The sequence below is a fragment of the Dromiciops gliroides genome, chromosome 4 (assembly GCF_019393635.1).
Source record: "Dromiciops gliroides isolate mDroGli1 chromosome 4, mDroGli1.pri, whole genome shotgun sequence".
NCBI lineage: Eukaryota > Metazoa > Chordata > Mammalia > Microbiotheria > Microbiotheriidae > Dromiciops > Dromiciops gliroides.
In genome coordinates this window covers 247,034,612-247,059,874 of record NC_057864.1, presented here as the reverse complement: position 1 = coordinate 247,059,874, position 25,263 = coordinate 247,034,612, and the positions used below count along the sequence as shown (strand labels likewise).

Genomic DNA, 25,263 nt, shown 5'->3' with positions numbered 1-25,263 from the left:
TGCAACTACTAAAATGCCATTTGTGAAAATGCCTTTATATGTGACCTCTCTGAGGTCCGGGATAGTGTTTCTGAAGCTGAAGTATGAAATCAGAGTCATCACAAGAGAGCTTTTCATTGTTCTTACCCTCGATACCAATTCGGATATTTTTTAGTCCCCGTTCCTTCAAAACAGTTTTTGCAACATCCCGATTCTCGATATATTTGAAGAATCTGTAGAGCTTGGAGCTATAAAGAACTAGAAAGAGAAAGCCAGGGGTTAATTATGGGAAAAGTGAGGCTTCCAGGGACATCCCTCCTCCCTTGCTCCTGCTAGATGGTAAGCTTCCAGAGATCTAGGTCTGTCAGGTTTTTCTTTGTAGCCTCTCTGATCTCTCTATTTTATATGGCTGTCAATCAGGAAATACCATATCCCCAAATTAGAAAAATGGTATGTGACCCAAAAGTCAATGAAAAAGACAGACAGGAGGGATCAGTAAGGCTGCATTAGATTACCAGTATGACTCACACACAATTAACTAGAGATGACTGGACAACAGTGATATGGAAAACAGAAGAGAAAAAGAAAAGGAGGTTGAGTTTGTCACAGATAGCAAGGGATAATGGAGACATTCTCAGTACTTTCCACAGAATCAGCTTCTTGATTTTTACTGATATTTTTGTTTTCTGAAAAGAATTTCTTCCAATATCCTTCCCCTTTCTCCTCTATCCCACAGAGCCACCTATTTAGCAAATAATATTTTTAAATTTTTTCTTCTAAATGGTATTGTGTGGTAGGTATTATTATTATCCCATTTTCAAGGATGAAAAAAAAAGGAAATTCAGTGAGTTGAAAAACTTGCTTAGGCCTACCCGCCCCGACCCCCCGCCTTGTTCTGGCTCTAATGGAGAAATGCAAAATTCTGCACTTAGGATGGGAGAAACTTGGTTCAGAGCCCAGGACTTTTAGTTAACAACAAGGCTAAGCCAACCATGTGCACTGGTGAGGAGAGGTAGGGGGGTGGACCCAAGAGGTCACGGGATTTGGAGTCAGAGAATGTGGGTTCGAATCTTGACCCTTATCTTTACTACCTGGTGTGACTGGGCAAAACACAACCTCTAACCTTAATTTCCTCATCTGTACAATAAGAGAGTGGGACTAAAAGAAGTGCTTATGAGCTCTAAAAGTAGAATCCTATTAAAAAGAAATTCGGGCAGCTAGATGGCGCAGTGGATAGAGCACCGGCCCTGGATTCAGGAGTACCTGAGTTCAAATCCGGCCTCAGACACTTAACACTTACTAGCTGTGTGACCCTGGGCAAGTCACTTAACCCCAATTGCCTCACTAAAAAAAAAAAAAAGAAAGAAATTCAACCTCATAAATAAATCTGAGATAAATGCATGCATGATATATACTACAGTGATATAAAACCTACCATATACACTATATAACTAATATCTATAATACATACATATGTATTGCACATATAATATATACATACTATAGATATATAATAGACAAATACAAGTATAAAATTCAGATTAAAGGAAGAGTCCCTTCTATCCTAATGAGACTCCACCTGGAGTATTATGTACCACAGAAACACTGACAGAGTAGAGGACATCCAGGAGAAGGTGACCAAGAGAGATTTTAAGATCTCAAAACCATGCCATACAAGGAATGGCTGAAAGTAGTGGGAATCTTTAGGAAGGTTTTAGGGAAGACGTCACAGTTATCTTCATAGAGGGAAAGATTAGATTGATTCCCTGTGGATCTGATCAAAAGAGCAGAACTAGGACCAATGGGTGGAGGTTAGAGAAAGGCAGATTTCAGATCATTACAACTCAAATGCCCCCTTTCTTAGGAAGCCCTCCCCGAATACTCTCAACCCCCTTAAAAATCAGCCTTTACCCCACTCTGGCCTTTACATAACACTTTCCTTATATTTTAGAGTATCATTTTCTTTTCTTTTTTTGGGGGGGGAGGGAGCAGGGCAATGAGGGTTAAGTGACTTGCCCAGGATCACACAGCTAGTATCAAGTGTCTGAGGCTGGATTTGAACTCAGGTCCTCCCAAATCCAGGGTCAGTGCTTTATTTACTGAGACATCTAGCTGCCCCTTAGAGTGTCCTTTTCATGTATTCCTGTGTATTTTTTTTTTTGGCGGGGCAATGGGGGTTAAGTGACTTGCCCAGGGTCACACAGCTAGTGTCAAGTGTCTGAGGCCGGATTTGAACTCAGGTACTCCTGAATCCAGGGCCAGTGCCAAAACTTACCAAAAAAACCCAATTAATGTTAAAAACCCAATTAATGTTAAAAAATATATGCATAGCTCCTACTTTGAGAGTATTCCTCCCCCATGGGTGGAGGATGGTCCTCATCCCAGTCTACGGAGTCCTCGTCAGTCAGCACAACGATGTGACACTCCCGTTCCCCTTTCTTGGCACTGCCCACCATGATGGGCAAGATCAGCTCCTCGAGGTAGTGATCAAACTGCTTGTGAGCACCGTCATTGGAGAGCTCATGAAGCAAAGCACCTGAGGGAGGGGAGGAAATGCACCTTCAAATCCTCTCTTGCCATCCAGCACTGAGCACAGTACCTGGCATGTGACAGGCACTCTACATGTTTATTGACTGACGGCTCACATTTCTAGAGGGAAACAGGCCATGGAACAGGAATGATCTTCATTTTTTGGAGTGATAGCAGCACCTGCCTCACAGAGTAAGGCTGTTATCTCACAAATAAGATAATTAATGTATATAATACACTTTGCGAACCTTTTATTTGTCTATTTTTTAAAATGTTCTCTCCCTCCCTCCAGCCCCTCCCCTACCCATTGAGAAGGCAAGCAATGAGAATATGGAATCCATCACCCATATGAAGTCATTTGGCAAATCTTTTTTTTTTTTGGCAGGGCAATGAGGGTTAAGTGACTTGCCCAGGGTCACACAGCTAGTTAAGTGTCAAGTGTCTGAGGCTGGATTTGAACTCAGGTCCTCCTGAATCCAAGGCCAGTGCTTTATCCACTGCACCACCTAGCTGCCCCCTTTGGCAAATCTTTTAAAAGGACTACATAAATGCTGATAATTCTCCTCTTCTTCCTTTTTCCATATTGGAAGGGGTTAAGAAGTGAGTGAGAGAAGAAGAGGCAAGGAGGACAGACAACTTTTTCTAGGAGTTTGGCTCTGATGAGGGAGACTGAGCGTGTTTGCAGGCAGTAGGGAATAAGTCAGCAAATAGGGAAGAGATTGAAGATTAGAGAGAGAAGAGAGGTAAGTGTGTTGGCAATTTGCCAGAGGAGACTGAAGAAGAAGGGATTTAAGGGGCTGCCCTCAGCAAGAATGAGAGCCACCTCTTTGGCAGAGACTGGAGTTGAGGAAGAGAGAATGGAGAGTGTTGTTAAGGGACAAGAGGAGGGAATGCATAGCCAAAAGCCTTTATTTTCTCAGCAAAGTATGAGGCAGGGCTTCTGCTCATAAAAATCACATTTCTAATTTTTTTTTCTTTTGTTTTGCAGGGCAATGAGGGTTAAGTGACTTGCTCAGGGTCACTAGTAAGTGCCAAGTGTCTGAGGTCAGATTTGAACTCAGGTCCTCCTGAATCCAGGAACAGTGCTTTATCCACTGCACCACCTAGCTGCCCCCCAAAATAACATTTCTATAATACATTTTTTTTTTGCAGGGCTATGCGGGTTAAGTGACTTGCCCACGGTCACACAGCTAGTAAATGTCAAGTGTCTGAGGCCAGATTTGAACTCAGATACTCCTGAATGCAAGGCTGGTGCTTTATCCACTGTGCCACCTAGCTGCCCCCCTATTTCTATAATACTTTAAAATATGTCAAGTGCTTTAAAACTAGCATCTCATTTTAGCCCCAGTGCTATTATTGTCCCCATTTTCCAGACGAAGAAACTGGCTGGGAGAAGTTCAGTGACATGCCCAGGATTACTAGGCTACTGAGGCAGCATTTGAACTCAGGTCTTTCTGATTCCAGGTCCAGTACTTGATCCACCATGCAACCTAACTGCCATCCTTAGGTGATGGATTTTGTATGGGATTAGGAGCTGGGACAGTCTGAATAAGAAATAATAGGTAATAATAACAGGTAGCATTTATACAGGGTTTTTTTAGTTTATTTCTTTTGATTCTCACAACAACCTTGGATGGTAAGTGCTATTATTCTCCCCATTTTGCCATGAAGGAAACTGAGGCAGACAGAAGTTATGTGACTTGGTTGGGATCACACAGCTAGGAGGTGTCTGAAGCTGGATTGGAACAGGGGTCTTCCATATCCCAAATGCAGCAAGCTTCCCACAATGCCAGCTAGGGCAGAGGAGAAGATTTGGAATAGCTATGGGGAAAGAGGCAGGAGCAATTAGGGAAGAGTAAGAGGGCTGCCTTGATGCATCAAGGGGCCAACTGAGATGAGCTAATGTATTAAAGTAGATCCCACCATTACAGTTGCATGACTGCCTCCAGCATCTTTCAGCAGGACATGAGTTATGATTGTTAGAAACAGATAGTGGGTGGGGCAGCTAGGTAGCACAATGGATAAAGCACGGGCCCTGGATTCAGGTGGACCTCAGTTCAAATCCAGCCTCAGACACTTGACACTTACTAGCTGTGAGACCCTGTGAAAGTCACTTAACCCTCATCGCCCCGCAAAAAAAGAGAAAAAGATGGTGGGAGTAAGCCATACAATATAATATACAAGCCCAGCCTAAGGATCACCTGGTACACCCTTACATACCCCACTCCCCTGGGAAACACTCTGTTAGTGGTCCCCTTCAGAGGATGCTACCAAGTCTGGTTTCAGGGAGTTCTGGTATCTGGAAGAAGAGTCAAATGAAGTCTGGAGAAATAAAGGGACTTCTCTCAGTTAGTGCCAGAGCCAGGACAAAAGAGAATTCCAGGGGCCTTTCCCGCTATATTTTAAGCGTATGCTTCTGCTACCATGTTAATAATATACTTAGGTTCTTATATGATATACTTGACCTCCCACTACCTGAACTATTGCAACTTGTAAGTTCCTTCTCTCCCACCAACCTACTGGATTTTTCATTTCTAATGTAATTAATTAACAATTTATTAACAAATCCTGACACTACCTTATGGAAGGCATTAATTCTCCTTTTATAGCTAGATAGTCCAGAGAGGGAAGGTCACATGCTGATTCATTTGTTTCAAACTTCTTGGCTCTAGGGGGCAGCTAGGTGGTGCAGTGGATAAAGCACTGGCCCTAGATTCAGGAAGACCTGAGTTCAAATCCGGCCTCAGACACTTGACACTTACTAGCTATGTGACCCTGGGCAAGTCACTTAACCCTCATTGCCAAAATAAATGAATAAATAAACAAACAAACAAATAAATAAATAAAACTTCTTGGCTCTCCTTCTGTTTATTCTAATATCCCACAATTCCTTGAATAAAGTGAAGAAATAAACAATTGTCAGAATGGGCCATCACAAATGGTTTTCAACCCAGGCTCTGGCTCAGAGTTTGATATGGAAGACTCAGTACATCCCAAGCAAATACAAGATAACTCCAATTGGAAATTGGTAGGTAGGCAGATGGTGAAGTGGATAGACTATTGGACTTGGATCTGGAAGACGTGGATTCAAATCATAGCCTTACTACTTATGAACAATATGGCCCTAGATGGTGCAATGGCTAGAGAGCTGGGCTTGGAATTATAAAGACATTAATTCATCCTTAGGTTGGCCTAAGGGCCACCTGGTACACCCTTACATTGCAACATCTGGGAACCACTTATCCAACCACTCAAATCCAGATTCAGACACTTATTAGCTGTATGATCCTGGACAAGTCACTTAACTGCTCTCTGCCTTAGTTTCCTCTAATATAAAATGGTGATAACAACAGCACCTACCTCCTCCCAGCGCTGTTGTGAGGATCAAATTAGATAATATTGGTAAAGTGCTAAGTAGGGTGCCCAGCCCATCGTTGTTACTGTTTGGTCGTTTCAATCATGTCCAATTCTTTGTAACCCCATTTGGCAAAAATACTGGAGTGGTTCACCTTTTCTTTCTCCAGCTCATTTTACAGATGAGGAAACTGAGGTAAACAGGATGAAGTGACTTGCCTAGGGTCACACAGATATTAAGTTTCTGAGGCTGGATTTGAACTAAGAATGATGAATCTTTTTGACTTCAGGCTCAGCTACCCGTAGCAGGTATTTAATAAATGCTTATTAACCAACTGATTGAATCTTTGAGCCTCTATTTCCTTCTAGATAAAATGAAAGGGCTGAATAGCTTGATGGAGTAGTCTATACAGAACACTGGGACTGGAAAGACCTGAGTTCAAATACTGCCTCTGATACACACTACTTGTATAAGCTTGGGAAAATCTCTTAGCCTCTGCCTGCCTCAGTTTTCTCATCTGCAAAATGGGGATAATAGCAGGCTCATGGTGAGGACCAAGTGAGATACCATATGTAGTGCTTTGTGAACCTAAAGCACCACATAAATACTAGTTATTATTATGACGTATGGTATGGCATGATATAATCCTGTGAAATAACCTATGTAAGATGCTTTGGTAAGCCTTGAAGCTCTGTATAAATCCTTGTTGTTGTTGTTCAGTCGTGTCTGATTTTCTGTGACTCCACTTGTGGTTTTCTTGGCAAATATACTAGAGTAGTTCTCCATTTCCTTCTCCAGCTCATTTTACAGATGAGGAAACTGAGGCAAATAGGGTGAAATGAGTTGCCCAGGATCACACAGCTAATAAGTATCTGAGGCCAGATTTGAACCTAAGTCCTCCTGACTCCAGGCCCAATGCTCTAACCACTGCACCACCTAGCTGCCCTATATAATCCTAGTTAGCTACTCATTTCTTAAGTACTTACTCAAATCTTGACACTTGATGGTGTTGAAGTCAAAGTTAATACAGAGATAATCACAGGTGTCTCTAAGGTCAGGGATGGAAATTCCATCTGGACAGTTAATGATTCCAGTTTTGTAATAATCCTGTAAACAGATGGGAAAAATGTGGTCATAGAAAATCAGAAGTTACCTCTTTTCCCAATTCACTCTTGGCTAGGTCAAAATACCGTCTGGCTTAAGTAATGCCCAGATGGATTGTAAGGTGGCCAAATTGCAAAAGTGCTCCCTGCTGGCCTGCCTATTTAGTCAGGTCCCAGAACTTGAGACTGGTGCGGGGAGAGGGGCCTTGGCATGGGCCAAGGGGACAGAAAGTGAGGACAAAAAAAGCCAAAGCAGGTGAATCCTGAACCGAAGTCCTACAGGGTTCTCATATGCACGTAAGTGGAATTTCATAGTGGCCGACTCAGCAGTTTCTGAGAAGGAAGCAACAAGGTAGGCTCCTTACCAGCACTGTTCGAAACACAGTGGCGCTGATCCCTTCAGCGATCTCAAACTCTCCTTTCTCATTGGGCCGGGTAAAATTATACTCCCTTCCTGGACCAAACATCCTGAAAGACAACAGTTATTAACTCCCTCATTACTACAACGTCGACCCCTCCCTTCCCTGCTCCATTCCTCTATCCCATCATCCCCAGGCCTGACTTCAGAGGGCTCTGGGCCAGTCTTTCAGAGAATAAGGAAAAAGAAGCTGACCAGGCTCAGGAAGGCACTTGCCCCTGGCGGAAGTGACAGACCAGGGCCAATGGTTAATTGCTTCAGGAGCCTGACTTATGAGGAAGAAGGGAATGATGACTTGCCATGGGTTTGTTTTGGGGATAGGTCCAGGTAGTGGCATATACAGGCAGGGTTGGATCTTGGAGAAATTCCTCAGGAGGTGAAGTTTACCTTCTCTGTCCCTAAATCTACAAAAACCTAGCACCCCTGTGTAGCAACTTAGGTTCTGCTCTGTAGCAAACCCTGCCTATGCACTGCTCTGGGGTCCTAATCTTTCCTTCCATTTCCACTGAAATGAACCTGTCTCATGTCTTTTTCTAGGGGGTCCTGCTTTCTGCTTTTCTAATGAGGCAAATGTGTTCAAAGGGTTTAGAGTTTAGAGCTAGAGAGAGTAAACTGGAGATCACGTAAGGCCAACAAGAGCCAGAATTTATAGTGCTTTAAAGTTTGCACAAGGCCTTCCATAGCTCATTTGACCTGCACAGTAACCCTGGGAAGCAGGTTCTGTTCTAATCCCCATTTTACAGATGAGGAAACTGAGGCAGACAGGGGTTAAATGACTTGTCCAGGGTCATACAGTTAGCAAGTGTCTGAGGCAGGATATGAACTTGGGTCTGCCCAACTTCAAGTCCAACCCTTTCATTTTATGGAGAAGGAAACTGAGGCACAGAGAGGTGACATGATTTGTTCATGATCATAGAGATAGTAAGTAGTAGATTGATAGTTAAGTAGTAGATGATTTGAATCCAGGTACAGTAGGTGGCACCATAGTGCATAAAACACTGGGCTTGGAGTCAGGAAGACTCATCTTCTTGAGTTCAAATCTGGCCTCGGACATTTACTAGATTGGTGACCCTGGGCAAGTCACTTAACCTTGTGTGCCTTAGTTTCCTCTTCTGTAAAATGAGCTGAAGAAGGAAATGGCAATCCACTCCAGTACCTTTGCTAAGAAAATCCCAAATAGGGTCACAAAGAGTCAGACATGACTTAAATGGCTAAACAACCACCACCACTAACTCAAAGTCATTTTGCTCTTTTCATTACATTGTTGTTGTATTAAAGGAAGAGGGCCAGGACCCCTTCTCCCCTGTTATGAACACTTTGGTGATGATCTTCTGGAAACCCTGCTACTAATTTGGGGTTTGGGAACCCCAAAGAGTGACCGTGTGAGAATTTCAGATCACTAGAAGACACTTTGCAGGCGGGCAGGGGCCAGCAATTACAGAAGCTGCACAGCCTCGTTACCAGTATGATCTCAGAGAGATCCAAGCTCCGCAGGGAAGCCTGGACACTCACTCACATCCTCCCTCCTGCCCGTCTTCCTCCTAGGCACTGAGGGCACACCTGGGTCCTTCATTTCTATTATTTCCATGGTCCTTCTAGGCATGGACTGGAGGAGCTGGGGACCCAAACTCAAAGTATAGAGATGATGGCCTGGCCCCATTTGTTTATTCCCTTGATTCATGAATCACTGCCATGTCCCACCCTAATGTACTAGGGGGTGGTTTGTTACAAGTTGTTAGCAGTCATGCCTGGGTAGTCTGCAATTCAAAGGTCAGAAGAAACACGATCCCTGAATCACATGCTTTCCAAATCGCCACCCTGTGCACCAGGACTTCAGACCCCTTGGATGTTTTCTAAGAATGCTGGGAGTGCTCTCCTGGAAAGCTCTGCATGGGCTCCAGCTGAGATACTCGTTAGATCGGTCAATGGGACTAGGACATTGTCCCCATGGTTCTTTAGGATTTTTTCAAGGAATTTGGTAGCTGCTTTGTGGTCTGCTTTCTCTGCTCATCCATGGCCAGAATCCTTGAGGGCTCCAAGATTCCTACTCACAGCCTGCTGGCAAAGCAGCCATACAATTCTTCTGACCTCAACTGAGTCCTACGTAAGAATGGTTCTATATCAACATGTCTTAGAATTAGGGGATACACACACATGTATACATGTAGTGCATGTCAGCATACATGCACACACATACACATGTATCTAAAACACACATATATACATGTATTTGTATATTTTTGTATATGGATATAAATATGGATACAGATAGATGTATGTGTATGTGTGTGTCTCCAAGGCTGAATTTGAACTCTGATCTTCTCAATTCCTGGTCTAGCATGGTATCCATTGTGCCGCCTAGCTGCCAATGAAATCTGCTGTTCATTCAGTAGTGTCTGATTCTTCATGACCCCATCCATGGTTTCCTTGACAAAGATAAGAGTGGTTTGCCATTTCCTTCTCCAGCTCATTTTACATATGGGGAAATCAAGGTATATAGGGTGAAGTGACTTGCTCAGGGTCACTGGCTGGATTTGAATTCAGGAAGATGAGTCTTCCTGACTCATCACTCTATCTATCCACTGCATCACCTAGCTGCCCCAAATGTCACTCCTCTGCTCAAAAATTTTTCGGTGGCTCCATATAACTTACCAAGTAAAGTTCAGACTTTTCTGTCTAGAATTCAAGTCCTACTACTATCTGACATCTTCCTACCTTTGCAGCCGTATCTTATATTACTCTTCCCATGCAATCTACACTCCATTGGATAACTCCCACCCACCCACCCAAGTATGCACTGTGTGCTTATGGCCTTACATAGGTTGTTTTCTATATCTGGAATAACTTCCCTCTATCTCTCAGAGAGTTCAGGAATACATGCCCCAAACCCATGCTCTCCTAATTGATAAGTGTGTGAGTGCAAGCCCACATGGTTGACTATATCCTGACGGTCCCAGACACACTTCTCATTCCACCCCTGATATTTGCCTGCCATCAGCTTTAGTATCCTTTCCACCTGTTCCTCAAATCAATACTGCCATTGCTGCTGGAAATATAGTGTCAATCAACTCCTCTCTGGTTCTACTCGACATTCCCAAAGCAGAACACCATTTGTGTTATCTCCCTTTATTAGTGTAAGGGTGATGTTTGAATCACTTACTCGATCATCCTGCCCACCCCCACCTAAAGTGGCTTCCTTAACCAGGTGAAGCCACCTCTATTCAATCAATCAAGGGGACAGACAAGCTGAGATGTCTATACTCTTCAAGAAGTCCCTGAGTAATGCTCTCCAAAAGGACTCGGTCATGCCCTAAGTTCTTCTATAAAACAAGACAATGTCTGGAGCCTGAACACTCCAGTTTTTAGTAGCTTATAGAAGAGGACAGCTCTAGCCAAGCCACTGGGAGGAACTTCCTTGAGGGGGGAATGATTAAGTTCTAAGTCTTCCCTCTTCTCCCTGCCCCTACTAGAGGATGACCTTGCAGCTTGCAAAAGGTCAAAGAATTTAGACTCATCAATGTCCTAAGCAGCATCCCAGGAATGGCAGTGACTGATGGCAGTGCCTCTATTGCATTGGGGACTGGGGACAAACTAGATGGTCAAGAAAGGCCACTTCAGAACCTTACAAGGAGCCCAGCAGACGATCACACTCCATCTAAGGGAGTAGCTTAAGGCAGCTAGGTGGTGCAGTGGATAAAGCACTGACCCTGAATTCAGGAGGACCTGAGTTCAAATTTGGCCTCAGACACTTGACACTTCCTAGCTGTGTGACCCTGGACAAGTCACTTAACCCTCATTCCCCTGGCCGGGGGGGGGGGGGAGAGGAGGGTTTGGGGAGGGGGAAGTTGCTTGAGAAGTCCCGCAAAGGCACTAGATGTTGTTCGTTATACCCTTTGCCAAATGTGGTCCAAATGTTTCCCAGATGTCTCTATGTATTTGTGGAAGCCAAATGTTTCTACTAAACTACCGTAGTCAATGGCCCTTTCTAAAAATGAATTAAGTCTGGCTGACCAATTCACATCAATAGATGAAGAGGCATACTGATGGGGACTGGTGAGTTATAGGATAAGAGAGTCACCTCCCAAACCTAAAGGTCCCATAGAATCCTGAAGGGAGAAGAGGCCGCCTTAACTCTCAGAAGCCAGCCTGCTAGCGGGAGTGGAGGTCAGGGAGAGTGGCTCCAGAGCTAATGTCCCATTAGAATGTAAGCTTCATGAAGGCAGGGGCCATCTCATGTTTATATAATGTCCTGCCTCCATCCCAGCATTCAGCATGAGGCTTGACACATAGTAAGCACATGATCAATTTTTTTTTTCATGAATCCTTTCTTGCCTATTGAATTCATCCCCATCTTTTAAAGCCCAATTAAAATGCTCTTCCCGATTGTCTGGTGGGTAAAGACCTTCTTCCTTAGACCTCTCACAACACTCTATTAGACTATAAGCTCCCAGAAGCTACAATAACATCTGATCTAATCTTTCTATCATCCTGAGCACAGCACAGTGCCTTGCACACAGAATGATTAGGTTATAAATGCCATGTTCTAGACAGATGTCAGCCATCTAGATAGGAAGATCACTCTCTTGATCATGTAGGACAGGAGCTCTGAGTCATGGTTGTTTTTTTTTTTTTAATAATAAGCTTCTTCATGAACCCATTCCTACTCTTAAAATCACAGAACTGTAGAATTCTCAAACTGGAAGGGTTCATAGGGTCGAACTCCTTCATTCACAGATGAGAAAACTTGGGTTAAGACGGGAGATGGGATTTTTCCCAACGTTGCACTGCTAGTAAGTGGCAGAGCCAGAGTAAGAAACCAGGTCTCTCTAAGTCCAAGCTAATGTTCTTTCTTTTTTTTTTTTTTTGCAGGGCAATGAGGGTTAAGTGACTTGCCCAGGGTCACACAGCTAGTAAGTGTCAAGTGTCTGAGGCTGGCTTTGAACTCGGGTCCTCCTGAATCCAGAGCCAGTGCTTTATCCACTACGCCACCTAGCTGCCCCCCTGTTCTTTCTACTATATAATCCTGCCTAGTCCTTCTTTTGACAAAATGGCACTGACTGGCAAGTCAGTTGGCCAGAGTTATGGGTAAAATCTGTGGCCACAGATCGGAAAAGAAACTAACTAGCCCACAGAAGAATCCATTAATAAACATTTATTAAGTGCCTATTACATGTCAGGCACTGTGCTCAGCCCTGGGCATACAAAAAGAGGCAAAAGTTAGTCTCTGATGTCAGAGTTCACAATATAATGGGAGAGAAGACCTAGAACCATCACCTCCCCAACAAAAGGGTTCTAACCCATCAAGCTAACCAGCCATTTTACCAACAGACTTTATTCTCTCCATCTAATTCTAACCCAGTCCTCGACTCACAGTGCTAATAGAAGATGCCACATTCACACTAGGACCTTACCATCAACAATTTGCCTAGCTTTTCTGCCTTGGTAGTATTTTCATTGGCTCATATGCTTAAAACAATTGGAATGCATTGTGGTATGCACTACACCAATGAAGAATACATTTTGGCTGAGATTAAGGGGAGAGCAGGAACTTGAACCTAAAGAAATATTTTTATATTCTAGCTATGTTCTGGTTCAAAAGTTTGAGGCAACATTTAAGTTTGCTCTGTGTTCAAACTGGTTCATTTGTTAAAACCAAAACATTAAATATCTGGGTTTAGTTTACAAAAAAAATCATCAATCATCTATTATATCAACTGATAGAGGAAACAAGTTTTAGATGAGATGTAGTAGAGACACAGATTAGCTGCTAAATTTAAGCTTCAATAGCATAACTGCATTAAGATTTGTGAGACATCCTTTAGAATAACATTAATGGGACACCCTATATAATAAATTTAATATAAACTTTGGGGACACAGTGTATAATAACATTCATATAATATAAACATGCTATTATTGAACATGAAGATAAAATCTCTTCTCCACCATTGGAGAGACACACTTGTTGTTGTTTTTCTAGTCACAGAAATGAATTAAAGCTGTGCTAGCCACGTCATCATTCAACTCTTGTGACCAAAGGCACACGTTTATTTACAAGACCACTGGCCAGGACTGGGATTATCACCTGTGGTTGCAACATGTTATAATGAAAAGTACACAGAATGTGAAGACCTAATTCTAATCCTGGCTCTAATAGGGATTAACTGTGTGGCTTTTGGCAAATTACTTCTCTCCGGATTTGTTTATTCATTTGTAAAATTAAAGCACAGAATTGGACAACCTCTAAAGTTCTTTCTAGCATGAAATCTTCTAATGCTTTGTTGTAGTTCTTAGCTTTTTTGAGTCTTAGACCCCTTTTGCAGTTGGAAAAGCCTATGAAATCCTTCTTATACTGTTTTTAAATGTATAAAATCTAATTACATTAAATATAGTTACAAAATAATTTTTTACTTATTTTCAATTTTGTTTTGTTTTGTTTTTGGTGAGGCAATTGGGGTTAAGTGACTTGCCCAGGGTCACACAGCTAGTAAGTATCAAGTGTCTGAGGCTGGATTTGAACTCAGGTCCTCCTCACTCCGGGGCTGGTGCTTTATCTACTGCGCCACCTAGCTGTCCCCGTGTTATCAAAATATTTTAAAAGTTCACAGACCCTAGATCAAGACTCCTGTCCTAGACTGAGGCATGGTGCTCTAACCATGAGAGCTAACCAGACCTCAAATTATGACCATAATAGAAAACAGAGCTAAGGGAGAGATAGATAAAGCAGGAGGAGAAAAAATTTAAAAAAACAAACTTTTTTCCCCCAGTTAGCCAAAGAATGTAGCAAAGAGGAAGCTGTCAATGAAAAGAGAAAAAAAATATTTCTTCAAGAGGTAAAATTGGAGGGTATATTTGTTAAGGAATGTGGTACAAAAATGTAAAAAATGTAAAAAAAAATAAGATAAAAAACATTTAATACAAGGGAAGGAGACAAGTCTATGGGAAATGTTCTTTAAGGGGAAAAATAGCACATAGATTATTTTTTTTTTAATTTTTTTTGCGGGGCAATGAGGGTTAAGTGACTTGCCCAGGGTCATGCAGCTAGTAAGTGTCAAGGGTCTGAGGCCACATTTGAACTCAGGTCCTCCTGAATCCAAGGCTGGTGCTTTATCCACTGCACCACCTAGCTGCCGCCATGCACATAGATTATTGACAAAGGTGAATAATAAGGGAACTCTAAAGGAAGCCAACAAACAGCAGGTGGTAGAAACTCAATTTCACATAACTCAGCTATAAAGATGAGTTTAGAAAATGACAGGGGAGACTCCTTTGGTAGTTGGGAAAGTCTATGAACCCCTTCTGAGCATATTGGCTTTTTAATGCATAAAATAGCACTGAGAAGTAGTGGCCCAGCTGGGCAAACCACCTCACTAAAAAGCTGATCTTTTCTCTAGATTAAAATGTGATCATTTGGGGGCAGCTAGGTGGCACAGTGGATAGAGCACTGGCCCTGGATTCAGGAGTACCTGAGTTCAAATCCAGCCTCACACACTTGACACTTACTAGCTGTGTGACATTGGGCAAGTCACTTAACCCTCATTGCCCAACCAAAAAAAAAAAAAAAGTGATCATTTACTTGGAAATCACAGGGTTCTCTCAGAAAGTGAAATCTCATCTTTGTCATTTGATCTGGGTCGATTCGTGTCAAATGACATTCTAGGAATTGCAAAGGATGTTTTCCTCTCCCTTCTCTCTGTCTCTCTCTCCCCTGCATCTCTCTCTCTCTCTTTCTCTGTCTGCCTCTGTCTCTCTGTCTCTGTATCTCTGTGTGTCTCTCTGCCTCCGCCTCTGCCTCTGTCTCCCCCCACCCCATCTCCCTCTCTCTCTTTCTTCCTCTCTCTCTGTGTCTCTCTGCCTCTGTCTCTCGTCGAACCAAGACAGTACAAAGCGCTATGTCACCTTGGTTGCTTCAGCACCTTTCCCACACAAAGTTCAGGGATCTCTTTCTTGTGTACATCCTCCTTGCTGGACTAGACAAGTTTGCTACCTCCAACTGACAGGTAGTTCAAACTAAGGCCAGAAGCAACATATCATGGGAGGCAGTGGGATGTAGCTTTGCACCATCTCTCCAACTCGCCACAGGCCATTTTCACTGTCCTTTACCCATATCTGGAAGGTTGTCCCTCCTCATCTCAGTCTTGTACCTTCCCTGGATTCCTTCAAGTCTTACCCAAAATCCCACCTTGTGTAAGAAGCCTTTCCCAGTTTTCTTATAGCTAGTGACTTCCTCCTGAAAGTATCTCCAGTTTATCCTGCATAGACGTTGTCTGCACATAGCTCCCCACCTTAGATTATGGGCTCCTTGAGGCCAGAAGCAACCAAACATGGGAGGCAGACAGTGGGAGAAGTTGTAGGAGCTGGGTTTGAATTTTGGCCTTGCTCCTAACTACCTACCTGTGTGACTTTAGATAAATCACTTAAGTTAACCTTAAATTACTTAACCTCTCTAGGCTCCAGTTTCCTCATCTATAAAGCAAAGGGGTTAGACTAGATGACTGATAAGGCCCCTTTCAAGCTCTAAATGTATGATCCCATGATGATCAGGTCTCCTGTTGAAGAAGAGACTGGAGGGGAAGAGAGAATAAGCTTTAGTGTTCCTGGACTATTTTCTACCACTATAACTGTATTTTATTTTCCTTTTAGGGAATTTATTCAATGATACAGGGTTTTTGTATGAGTGGGCATAAAAAAACCCACACCCTGTGTCTGTACTCATATAGATCTTACCAGTCCCTTATGGAAGGATAAATAATTTTTCAAAAAGACTGCTGTCATTTTCTCTAGTCTTTTGAGGCAGGTAAATGTGTAGCTATTTCTACTGGCAGATTAAATAATAGGTATGACCAGGGGTATGCTAGTAAATATTTAACAACCAGGTGCACAATGCACCTTTGAGTTTAATCTGTATTATTAACATTTTTTTCATCATTTTTTAAAGTCTAGACAATAAAACAATAAATCAAGCTCCGATTTGTATTGTTTGTGGATTTATGAGGTGTAAATGCTCAGTGAATTTAACATTTGGTTCTGGTTTGAGCTGGCTTTGGCGGAATCCTGGGCATAACCATTCTTCCCACTCTAAAGAACAGTGTGAACTTGTGGGGAACCTGTTACCTTCCCAACATGGTGTCCGGATGAGCAGTGAATATCTGTGGGTTGACCACAAAACGGGTGCCATCTACGAGGAGAGTCACCTTCTCTGGAGCATGGGGGTGTGAGTTACAGCTGAAGCCCAAACTGCTATTTCCAAATCGTTCTGAGGCAGTAAAGGGCTCATGGCTCCTCTTATTTCCGGTCTGGAAGCAAGTGCCTTTGATGTCTTCAGGAAGGGGTGGCATGCTGGAGAACTGATGATTGGCTGGCTGAGAGGCATAATCAAGTAACAGATCTACAAACAAAGCAAAAATAAACTCTAAGAGCAAAAGTTTTAGGAGAAGAATTTTGTTCTAGGAATCATTAGACAAAAAAGTTTGGCTGGTGCATGTCTGGAATCCCAGCTCCAAGGGGACTAAGAATGGTGGATCGCTTGAGCCCAGTAGTTCTAAAACCCATCATTCATCCACACTGAGTCTGGCACTAATATAGAGATTAGGCGGGGAACAGGGGGGACACCAGGTTGCCTGAAGAGGGTAGAACTGGTGGTCTATGTTGGAAACAAATAGGTCAAACCTCCCACATATAGCAGTGAGAGAGTAGGGCTTATGAGTGGCTGGTGTTCTTCCAATCTGGGTGAGATAGGGAGACCCAGTCTCAAAAAAAAAAAAAAAAAAAAAAGAGCTTACCTTAAAATGATAAGTACTATTTATCTAAGACCACCAGCAAGCATTATTGGTAATGGTGATAACCTAAAGAACTGTGTCAAATTTTTAAAAATACAAGTTATTCCCTAATTGATAAATGGTCAAAGGATTTGAACAGGCAGTTTCAGACAAAGAAATCAAAGTTATCAATAATCATATGAAAAAATGCTCTAGATCATTATTATGTGTGTGTTTTTGTTTTGTTTTGTTGTTGCTGTTGTTGTTTTGCAGGGCAATGAGAGTTAAGTGAGTTGCCCAGGATCACACGGCTAGTACTGTGTTTGAGTCTGGATTCAAACTCAGGTCCTCCTGAATTCAGGGCTGGTGCTTTATCCACTGCGCCACCTAGCTGCCTCCTCTAGATCATTATTGATCAGAGAAATGCATATTAAAACAACTCTGTTGTGCACATATGAGTTATTTAGGTCTTATTTATATAGTAATTATATATTTTAAAATTTGCCATATATATAATTTATATATTAATATGTATACATTATTTATAGAACAGTTATTTACCTGTATAAAAAAAGAAAACTTCCTGTTTATTAACAACAAAAAACAAAAAACAAAAAAAAAAGGAAGAGGAAGGATTTAAAATGCTAAGTTATATGTACTAGAATATATCTAGGTATAGATAAATGTAATAATGTAGAAAATATACATTATATGTCACATATACGTATGTGTATATTATATCTATGTTTGATATATATATATACAATTTAATTATATATTACATACACACAAAGACAATAACAAAAAAAAACAGGAAAGTTTTCAGGGTGCTCTACAAAAGAAATGTTGTTGGTACACAGCAAATTAAAGAATAGGAGAAAATGCAATCTGTTGGGTTTTTAGACCCACAGAAGAGACCTATAGATTGGAATGCTTTTCAGATTTGGGGAGGATGTGAGGCAGTGCAGGTTTGGATGGTAAGAAGCTATATCCACTTTCCACTATGCAGGGTAATGACACTAATTACCCTCAAATCACTTTCCCTGCCATTTAAAAAAAAACACAATATTTTTTCCCTAGTTACATATACAATTGTTAACATTCATTAAAAAAATTTTTTGATTTCCAAATTTTCTCTCTCCCTTCCTCACCTCCCCCCTCCCTGAGACAATAAGTGATTTGATATATTTTCCTTCCATTTAAAAAGTGAAATGCTTTGGAAAAAATGCTGGAAATAAAAATGGTCTATGTCATCACCAGTCACATATCAGTAATTTTCCCCCAAGTCTGAGCTTAACTTTTCTACCAATCCTGAGTTTTTATATCTGTAAAATGGAGTTTATACTTACACTACTTACTTTTCTTCACTTGTTGTGAGAAAAGAGGTATATATTTGAGTTGATAAAATAATCTAGGTACAGAATATATGATATGATGATGTGATATGCTTTGAGTTAATATAATATAGATATGTAAGATAGGATAAAATAGAACTGTAATATACTTTTCTATTAATATAATAAGCTAAGTAGGCAAGAAATAATATGATGTGATATGAAAATATTGTATTATATAATATGGATATGGGTAAACAGCATGATATAATATAACTGGATATGACAATATATTATAAAATATAATTAATATAACATGATACAATACAACTTGATATGATATATCACAACACAACAGATATATGATATAGTATGATATATGATATATTACAAGCAAGAAACAATTAGGATCCTAAATAACACCTCAAGCTCACAGATTTAGAGTTGGAGTCATTTAGTCTAACCTCTCATTTTACAAATGATAAAACTGGGGCAGCTAGGTGGCGCAGTGGATAGAGCACCAGCCCTGGAGTCAGGAATACCTGAGTTCAAATCCGGCCTCAGACACTTAACACTTACTAGCTGTGTGACTCTGGGCAAGTCACTTAACCCCAATTGCCTCACTAAAAAAACAAACAAACAACAACAACAAAAAAACAAATGATAAAACTGAGGCCCAGAAAAGTTACGGGACTTGCCCAGGGTCACGCAGGTGGTAAGGGACAGATGTAAGATTGATTTGAACCTAGGTCCTCTGACTCCAAATCCAGTGTTCTTTTCTTGGAACACGCTGTTACTAGTGTTTGGACCCCATTTTAGGGAGCATGGTCTGGTGGAAAGAACACAGGACAGGGAATAAGAAGGTCTTGATTCTAGTCCCAGGTCCATCACTAAAAAGCTCTATTACATAACTTCTCTGTACCTCCATTTCCTCATCTGTGAAGGAAGATGATGCCTATTGTACTTACCTGTCTCATGGGCTTGTTGTATGGATCAAACATGCTTAAATGAAAAACTATCATTGTTATACAAGTGGAAGACAGCCTTACTAATGACTAGCCTAAGCCTGCAAAAAGCTGATTTACAAACACAGGGAGAAGAATGAGGGGTTATCACAGAGCATCAAGGGAGGAGCTGTGGTAGTGCCACCGGAGAGAGTGAAACACAGACTGCATCGCACCGAGGGGATTCATCGGTGGGGGAGCAGGAAGCTGAGGACATGGTTGCTGCTAAGAGAAGTTCAGAGATCAAGACGAGGCCACTAGAGCCAAGGAATTACACAATCAGGAATCAGTCACCCTGGGAATCAAGCCACTACAAATCAAGGGTGCCAGTGGTGTATCTGCACGCCCAGGCATGCTGGCTGTTTAGATGAGTAAGCACTGTCTCACCTGCCAGCACTCAGATGCCCTCTCTCTAAGGGGCCTCCATGAGACACGGGGTCAGGAATGCAAAGGTTCTCAGAAAGTTCCCCAGTTGGCTCCTCTGGCCCATAGCTTTCTCAAGCCACAAAATATTAGTAGTACACCCACCAACACTGGGAGCCAAGTACTTCCTTGGGCACAAATTCCTCTTGGCCATCAATCACCGGTGAGGGAAGTAATGGGGTTGGAGGGTTTGTGTGTGAAAAAGAGGGTTCTTCCTGGCTTTCCCAAGCAATGATCCTTGGGAGAAATCTATATAGTGATGGGGTGCTTTAGCAAAAGGTTGAGACTCACTATTTACATTACTGGAAGGACCAGACAGGCTGCTTCTCCGGTCTCTGGGAGGGTTTGCTGGTTTTGATGGAGAACCAAACCAGACCTTCAACATGCAAGGATTACTGGGGTCTGGTTTCGGTCAGTGGTACAAATAAATATACATGGCCTTGGAAGGAAGACTCTAGAGTGTGAAGCAAGTCTGTTTGGAACCACTTCCAACACTTCCAGGTAGTGGTAGATTGCCAGGAAAGTGGCTTAACTTGTGAAGGATAAGAAAAGAGAGCAGAATCTGTGGTTTGGGGTGGGTATAATTTTATTTTATAAATTTTATTTATAAAATTTATTTATTTTATAAATTTTATTTATATTTTTATAATTTTATTTTGAATATGTATGGAATTCCTAAAATAAAATTCAGGAGAACTGAGTAAGGTGGGCCAGTTGACCTGATTCCTCCACTAGACTGTGAGTACTTTGAGAACAGGAACTGTTTTTGTTTTTCTTTGTATCCCCAATGCTTAGCACAATACCTGGCACAGAGTAGGTGCTTGATAAATGCAAATTGACTGATTAATGGTAATTCCTGAAGTTACAAAGGTACTTCTCTAACATCTGGGTGGTTCTGTCTGGCCATCTGGGTGTAGAATGTGGCAGACAGAGACCTCAGCATTCAGTGCAGAGAGGAAGGCTAACGAGAACGGATGAAAAGAATTTCTCAGTCTGGTGTAAGAGGGGTGAGTAGACTGAAGCCAGAATATTTCCCAGAGGAACAGTTGTGCTGGATTGACTTGCACAGGGGAAGACAAGGGTCATTTCAGTCAAATTTAGTCTACCATCGAAATGATGGCATTTTGACTCTGGGAGAAAGTCCAAGTTGGTAATAAAGTCCAAGATGATCTATAAGAGACCAGAGTGGTAGCCGGAGAGGGAAAGGCTGTCACATCTCTCTAGACTTCCTGGTGGAGTCATTCACCTTTCTACTGTAGGAAACTGATATAGAAGAATGTATGTCACGCTGGATCTGGGGCCACCATAAACTCCAGGAGACAACAGGGAGAAGTACAATGATCCAAGACAATTCCGAAGGACTAATGATGGGAAATGCTCTCCACAACCAGAAAAGAGAACTGTGGAATCTGGATGCAGATTGAACCATACTGTTTCTACTTTTTCAGGGTTTTTTTGAGGTTTTTCTCTTTTGTTCTTATTCTTCTTTCACAACATGACTAATATGGAAATATGCTTAATGTGATTATACATATATAGCCTATATCAGATTACTTTCTGTGTTGGGAAGGGGAGATGGAAGGGAGAAAGGGGGGAAAATTTGGAACTCAAAATCTTATAAAGACAAATGATGAAAACTATCTTTACATGCACTTCTTTTTTGCTGGGCAATGAGGGTTAAGTGACCTGCCCAGGGTCACACAGCTAGTAAGTGTCAAGTGTCTGAGGCCAGCTTTGGACTGGGGTCCTCCTGAATCCAGGACCTGTGCTTTAGCCACTGCGCCACCTAGCTGCCCCTATCTTTACATGTAACTGAAAAAAAATAGTATTAAGATTTTTAAAAAGAAAAATGAAGGAAAAAAAAAAAAAGAAAGAGGAAGAGGGGTCTTTTTTGTCACATACCTGAGAATCTTTGTCACATGCCCATTGGGATTGTTTCAGTACTTACCACCACTCTAGGGGATTACACATACCCTGTCAGCTATGGATCCCCCTCTACTAAAGGAACTGGATCTTCCCAAAGTACCAACAAGGGATTGGAATTAGGTCATCCTGATACTACTATCTTTGGCTATGGTGGGGCAGCTGCAAAGTTTTTAACATGTGTCTAAAAATGAGGCAAATAGATCACTGCCTTGGCACTACTGAACTTAGATTTTGTATGACAAGCTGAACGAATGAATGAATGAAGCATTAATTAAGGTCATATTATGTGCTAAATGCTAGGGATAGAAATAGAAAAGCAATGCAGTCCCTCTTCTCAAGGAGCTCACATGGAAGGTTTCTATGGCAAGAGGGTGAAATGTCAAAATTCTTAGAGCGTTACAGCAAAGAGCATGGTAAAGCCTTTTCCTCAATGATGTCAGCCTAATAGCTTGGGTTTTCTTGACTCTAGGCCTGGTGTGCTATCCACTGAGCCACCTAGCTGCCTCAGTGTCATGGATCTTGAACAGCTAAAGGAGCTGGTAGTTACAGTGAGTGCAGACAATGCTGCTCTTCTTTTCCACAAAGAGTAGCAGTGTCTCTAGAGTTGATGTAGGTGCTAAAATGAGGATAGATAGAATTAGATAGTAAGCTTCTTGAAAGCAAGAACTGTTTGAATTTTGTCTTTTGCTCTCTACTCTCTTAACTCCCAAGTTATAAGATCACAGAATCTAAGGGTTGGAAGAAATCTCAGGAATAATCTAGTTTAAGTCAGATCTGAGCTGGAATCCCCTCTATAGTTCCCTACCTGTTTGACCTTGGACAAGTCCCTAAACTTCCCAGGGGCCTCGGGTTCCTCATTAACACAATGAGAGAATCAGAGCAAGTGGCCTGAAAAACCCTTCTAGCACTATATCTGTGATTCTAATGGCTCTAGGCTATCTCTACAGACGAAGAGTCTTCTAGCTTCTGCTTGAAGGTTTCAAGTGATGGTAAGAACCTCACTAACTCAGGAGGTAGCCCATTCATTCTCTGAACAAGCCCTAATATATTATCTATTATATTATAATATATATCAGATTTCCAAAAGCAGGGAGAAGTAGGGAGACCACCATTTTGATTTTCCTTATAGCCTGAGACCTACAAAGGAAAAAAATAATGTTCATTTTTCACAGCGGCTACCATGACTGTGATCCTTGGTGGTCTTCTTTTCACACCTCATCCCCCTCAACTTCTGAGCGGCTTTTGGTACCATTAACCATCCACTCCTTCTAGATATACTTTCCCCCCTTGGCAGACATGATACTAACTTCTCTTGGATCTCCTCCTAGCTGAAGGCTTCCTTTCAGTCTATTTTATTGACTCGTCACTTCTTGTCCCTTAAGGCTGTGTCCTGGACCCACTTCTCACTTTACACACTCTCCCTGGATGACATAATTTACTTCCTTGGGTTCAATTACCATCTCCACCCAGATGATGCCCAAATCTACATATGCAAGCCTAATATCTCCCCTGAAATTTAGTTTTATATTGCCAAGTGCCTGGGAGTATCTTAGAATATCTTATCAGTAGGTCAAACTCAACATGTCCAAAATGGAACTCATCTTTCTCCCTAAACCTGTCCATCCTTCCTTCATACATTTCCATATTGAGGACACTGTCATCCTCCCACCAACCCAGGTGTGTAAGAGTCATACCTGACTCTTTCCTCTGCTTCATTCCCTCTACATTCAGTCATTCCCTTCTCCCTCCACACCTCCTCCACTTTTGTTCACAGACCCTAATTACCATCAGCTGAACTACTGTTAATAGCTTCCTAATTGATCTCCTTGCTTCTAGTTTCTCCCCTTTCAAATCCTTCCTCCATATAGCTAGCAAAAGGATCTTCCTAAGGTATAGGACTGACCACAGCTCTCACTTGCTCAAAAGCCTGCAGTTTCTCCCTGTTGTTTCTATGACAAAATCTAAACTCATTAGCCTGGTATTTGGAGCCCCTCACAATCTAATTCCAGCCTCACTTTCCAGATATATCTCACATTACTTTTCATGTCCTCAACCCTCCAGCCAAACTGACCTCCCAACTCAGTATTCCATTTCCCATTTCCTTGCATTCACACAAACTATTCCCTTTATTTGGAATGCACATAATTCTCTTCTCATCTCTTGCATTTATCTCCTCTCCACTCACATAGACACCACTCTAGCCCCTATAGAACTTTCCATTCCCTTTAAGGTCAGGAGTTATGTCTATGAACCCATTCCCAATCCCTTCTGTAATTTATGTCCTTTCTCTCTCCAAATTATCTTGTATTTACTTATCCAAATAAATATTCTACCTGTCTCTCCACTCCTACTCAGCCTCTTTTATCGAATCATCATCCATGTCCTGTAAGAGGTGAGGAGAGAGAGCTTCCTAGGCAAGCGGACCAGCCAGAATGAAAACATAGAGAAGGAGAGGGAGGGATGAATGGTAAATGTGACCAGATAAAAGGACTATAGAATTTGTGGAGCAGAGAGATCTGTAAGAAACCTAGAAAAACAGAAAGGGATCAGGTTGTGAATATCACAGAAGTGATATTTGATCCCAGGGGGAACAGGCAGCCAGTGGAATTTATGAAATAACGAGGGTGACATAGTTTGAACTGCACTTGGGAAAATTATTTGGCACTTATGTGGAGGAGGAACTGGAGTAGGGAGAGACTTGAGGAAATGATTTCACATATATAAATATACATACATATATTTTACATATATGAACATTTTTACTATGATTTTAAAAATTCTTTGGAAGAAAATGATGCATGATTGACTTCTTAGTGCATCAAAGTGAAGGAAAAAGGTTGTCAAGCCACTTATGACATGTGTCTAATGACTCCATCATAGGATATTAATTTTTTCTTCTTATTTACCTTTCCTTTTGATTTTATTCATTTTCCTTCTCCCTTTCTTTTTTCCTTCTCCCTCCTTTTCTTGTTCTTTCCTTCCTTCTTCCCTCCATCCTTTTCTTCTTTCTCTTCTCCCTCCTTTCCTTCCTCCCTTCTTTCCTTCATTCTTCCCTCCTTTCCTTCCTTCTCTCCCTCCTCCTTCCCTCCCTTTTTCCTTCCTTCCCTTCTTTCCATCCTTCTTTCTTCCCTCCCTTCCATTAAAAAAAGTTGTACTGGGGGCAGCTAGGTGGCGCAGTGGATAGAGCACTGGCCCTGGAGTCAGGAGTACCTGAGTTCAAATCCGGCCTCAAACACTTAACACACATTTACTAGCTGTGTGACTCTGGGCAAGTCACTTAACCCCAATTGCCTCACTAAAAAAAAAAAAAAAAAAGTTGTATTGCTTCCTTTTTTGGTGTATCTCTACCTATTAACCTACCACTCCCATCCTTCTCCCTAAGAACAGCCCCTCCCTGGGAACAAATATTAGCATAACTCCACCAAATTAAATTA

General features: G+C 41.7%; 1 protein-coding gene across 1 annotated transcript in view; it reads right to left on the bottom strand.

The window, feature by feature from the left end:
- The window catches only part of KCTD20 (potassium channel tetramerization domain containing 20), a 71,154-nt gene that overhangs the window by 5,949 nt on the left and 39,942 nt on the right, over positions 1–25,263 (bottom strand). The window contains 5 exon segments of the mRNA XM_043962493.1: positions 127–237; positions 2,318–2,515; positions 6,850–6,970; positions 7,332–7,434; positions 16,499–16,772. Coding sequence (XP_043818428.1) covers positions 127–237; positions 2,318–2,515; positions 6,850–6,970; positions 7,332–7,434; positions 16,499–16,772 — 807 coding nt within the window.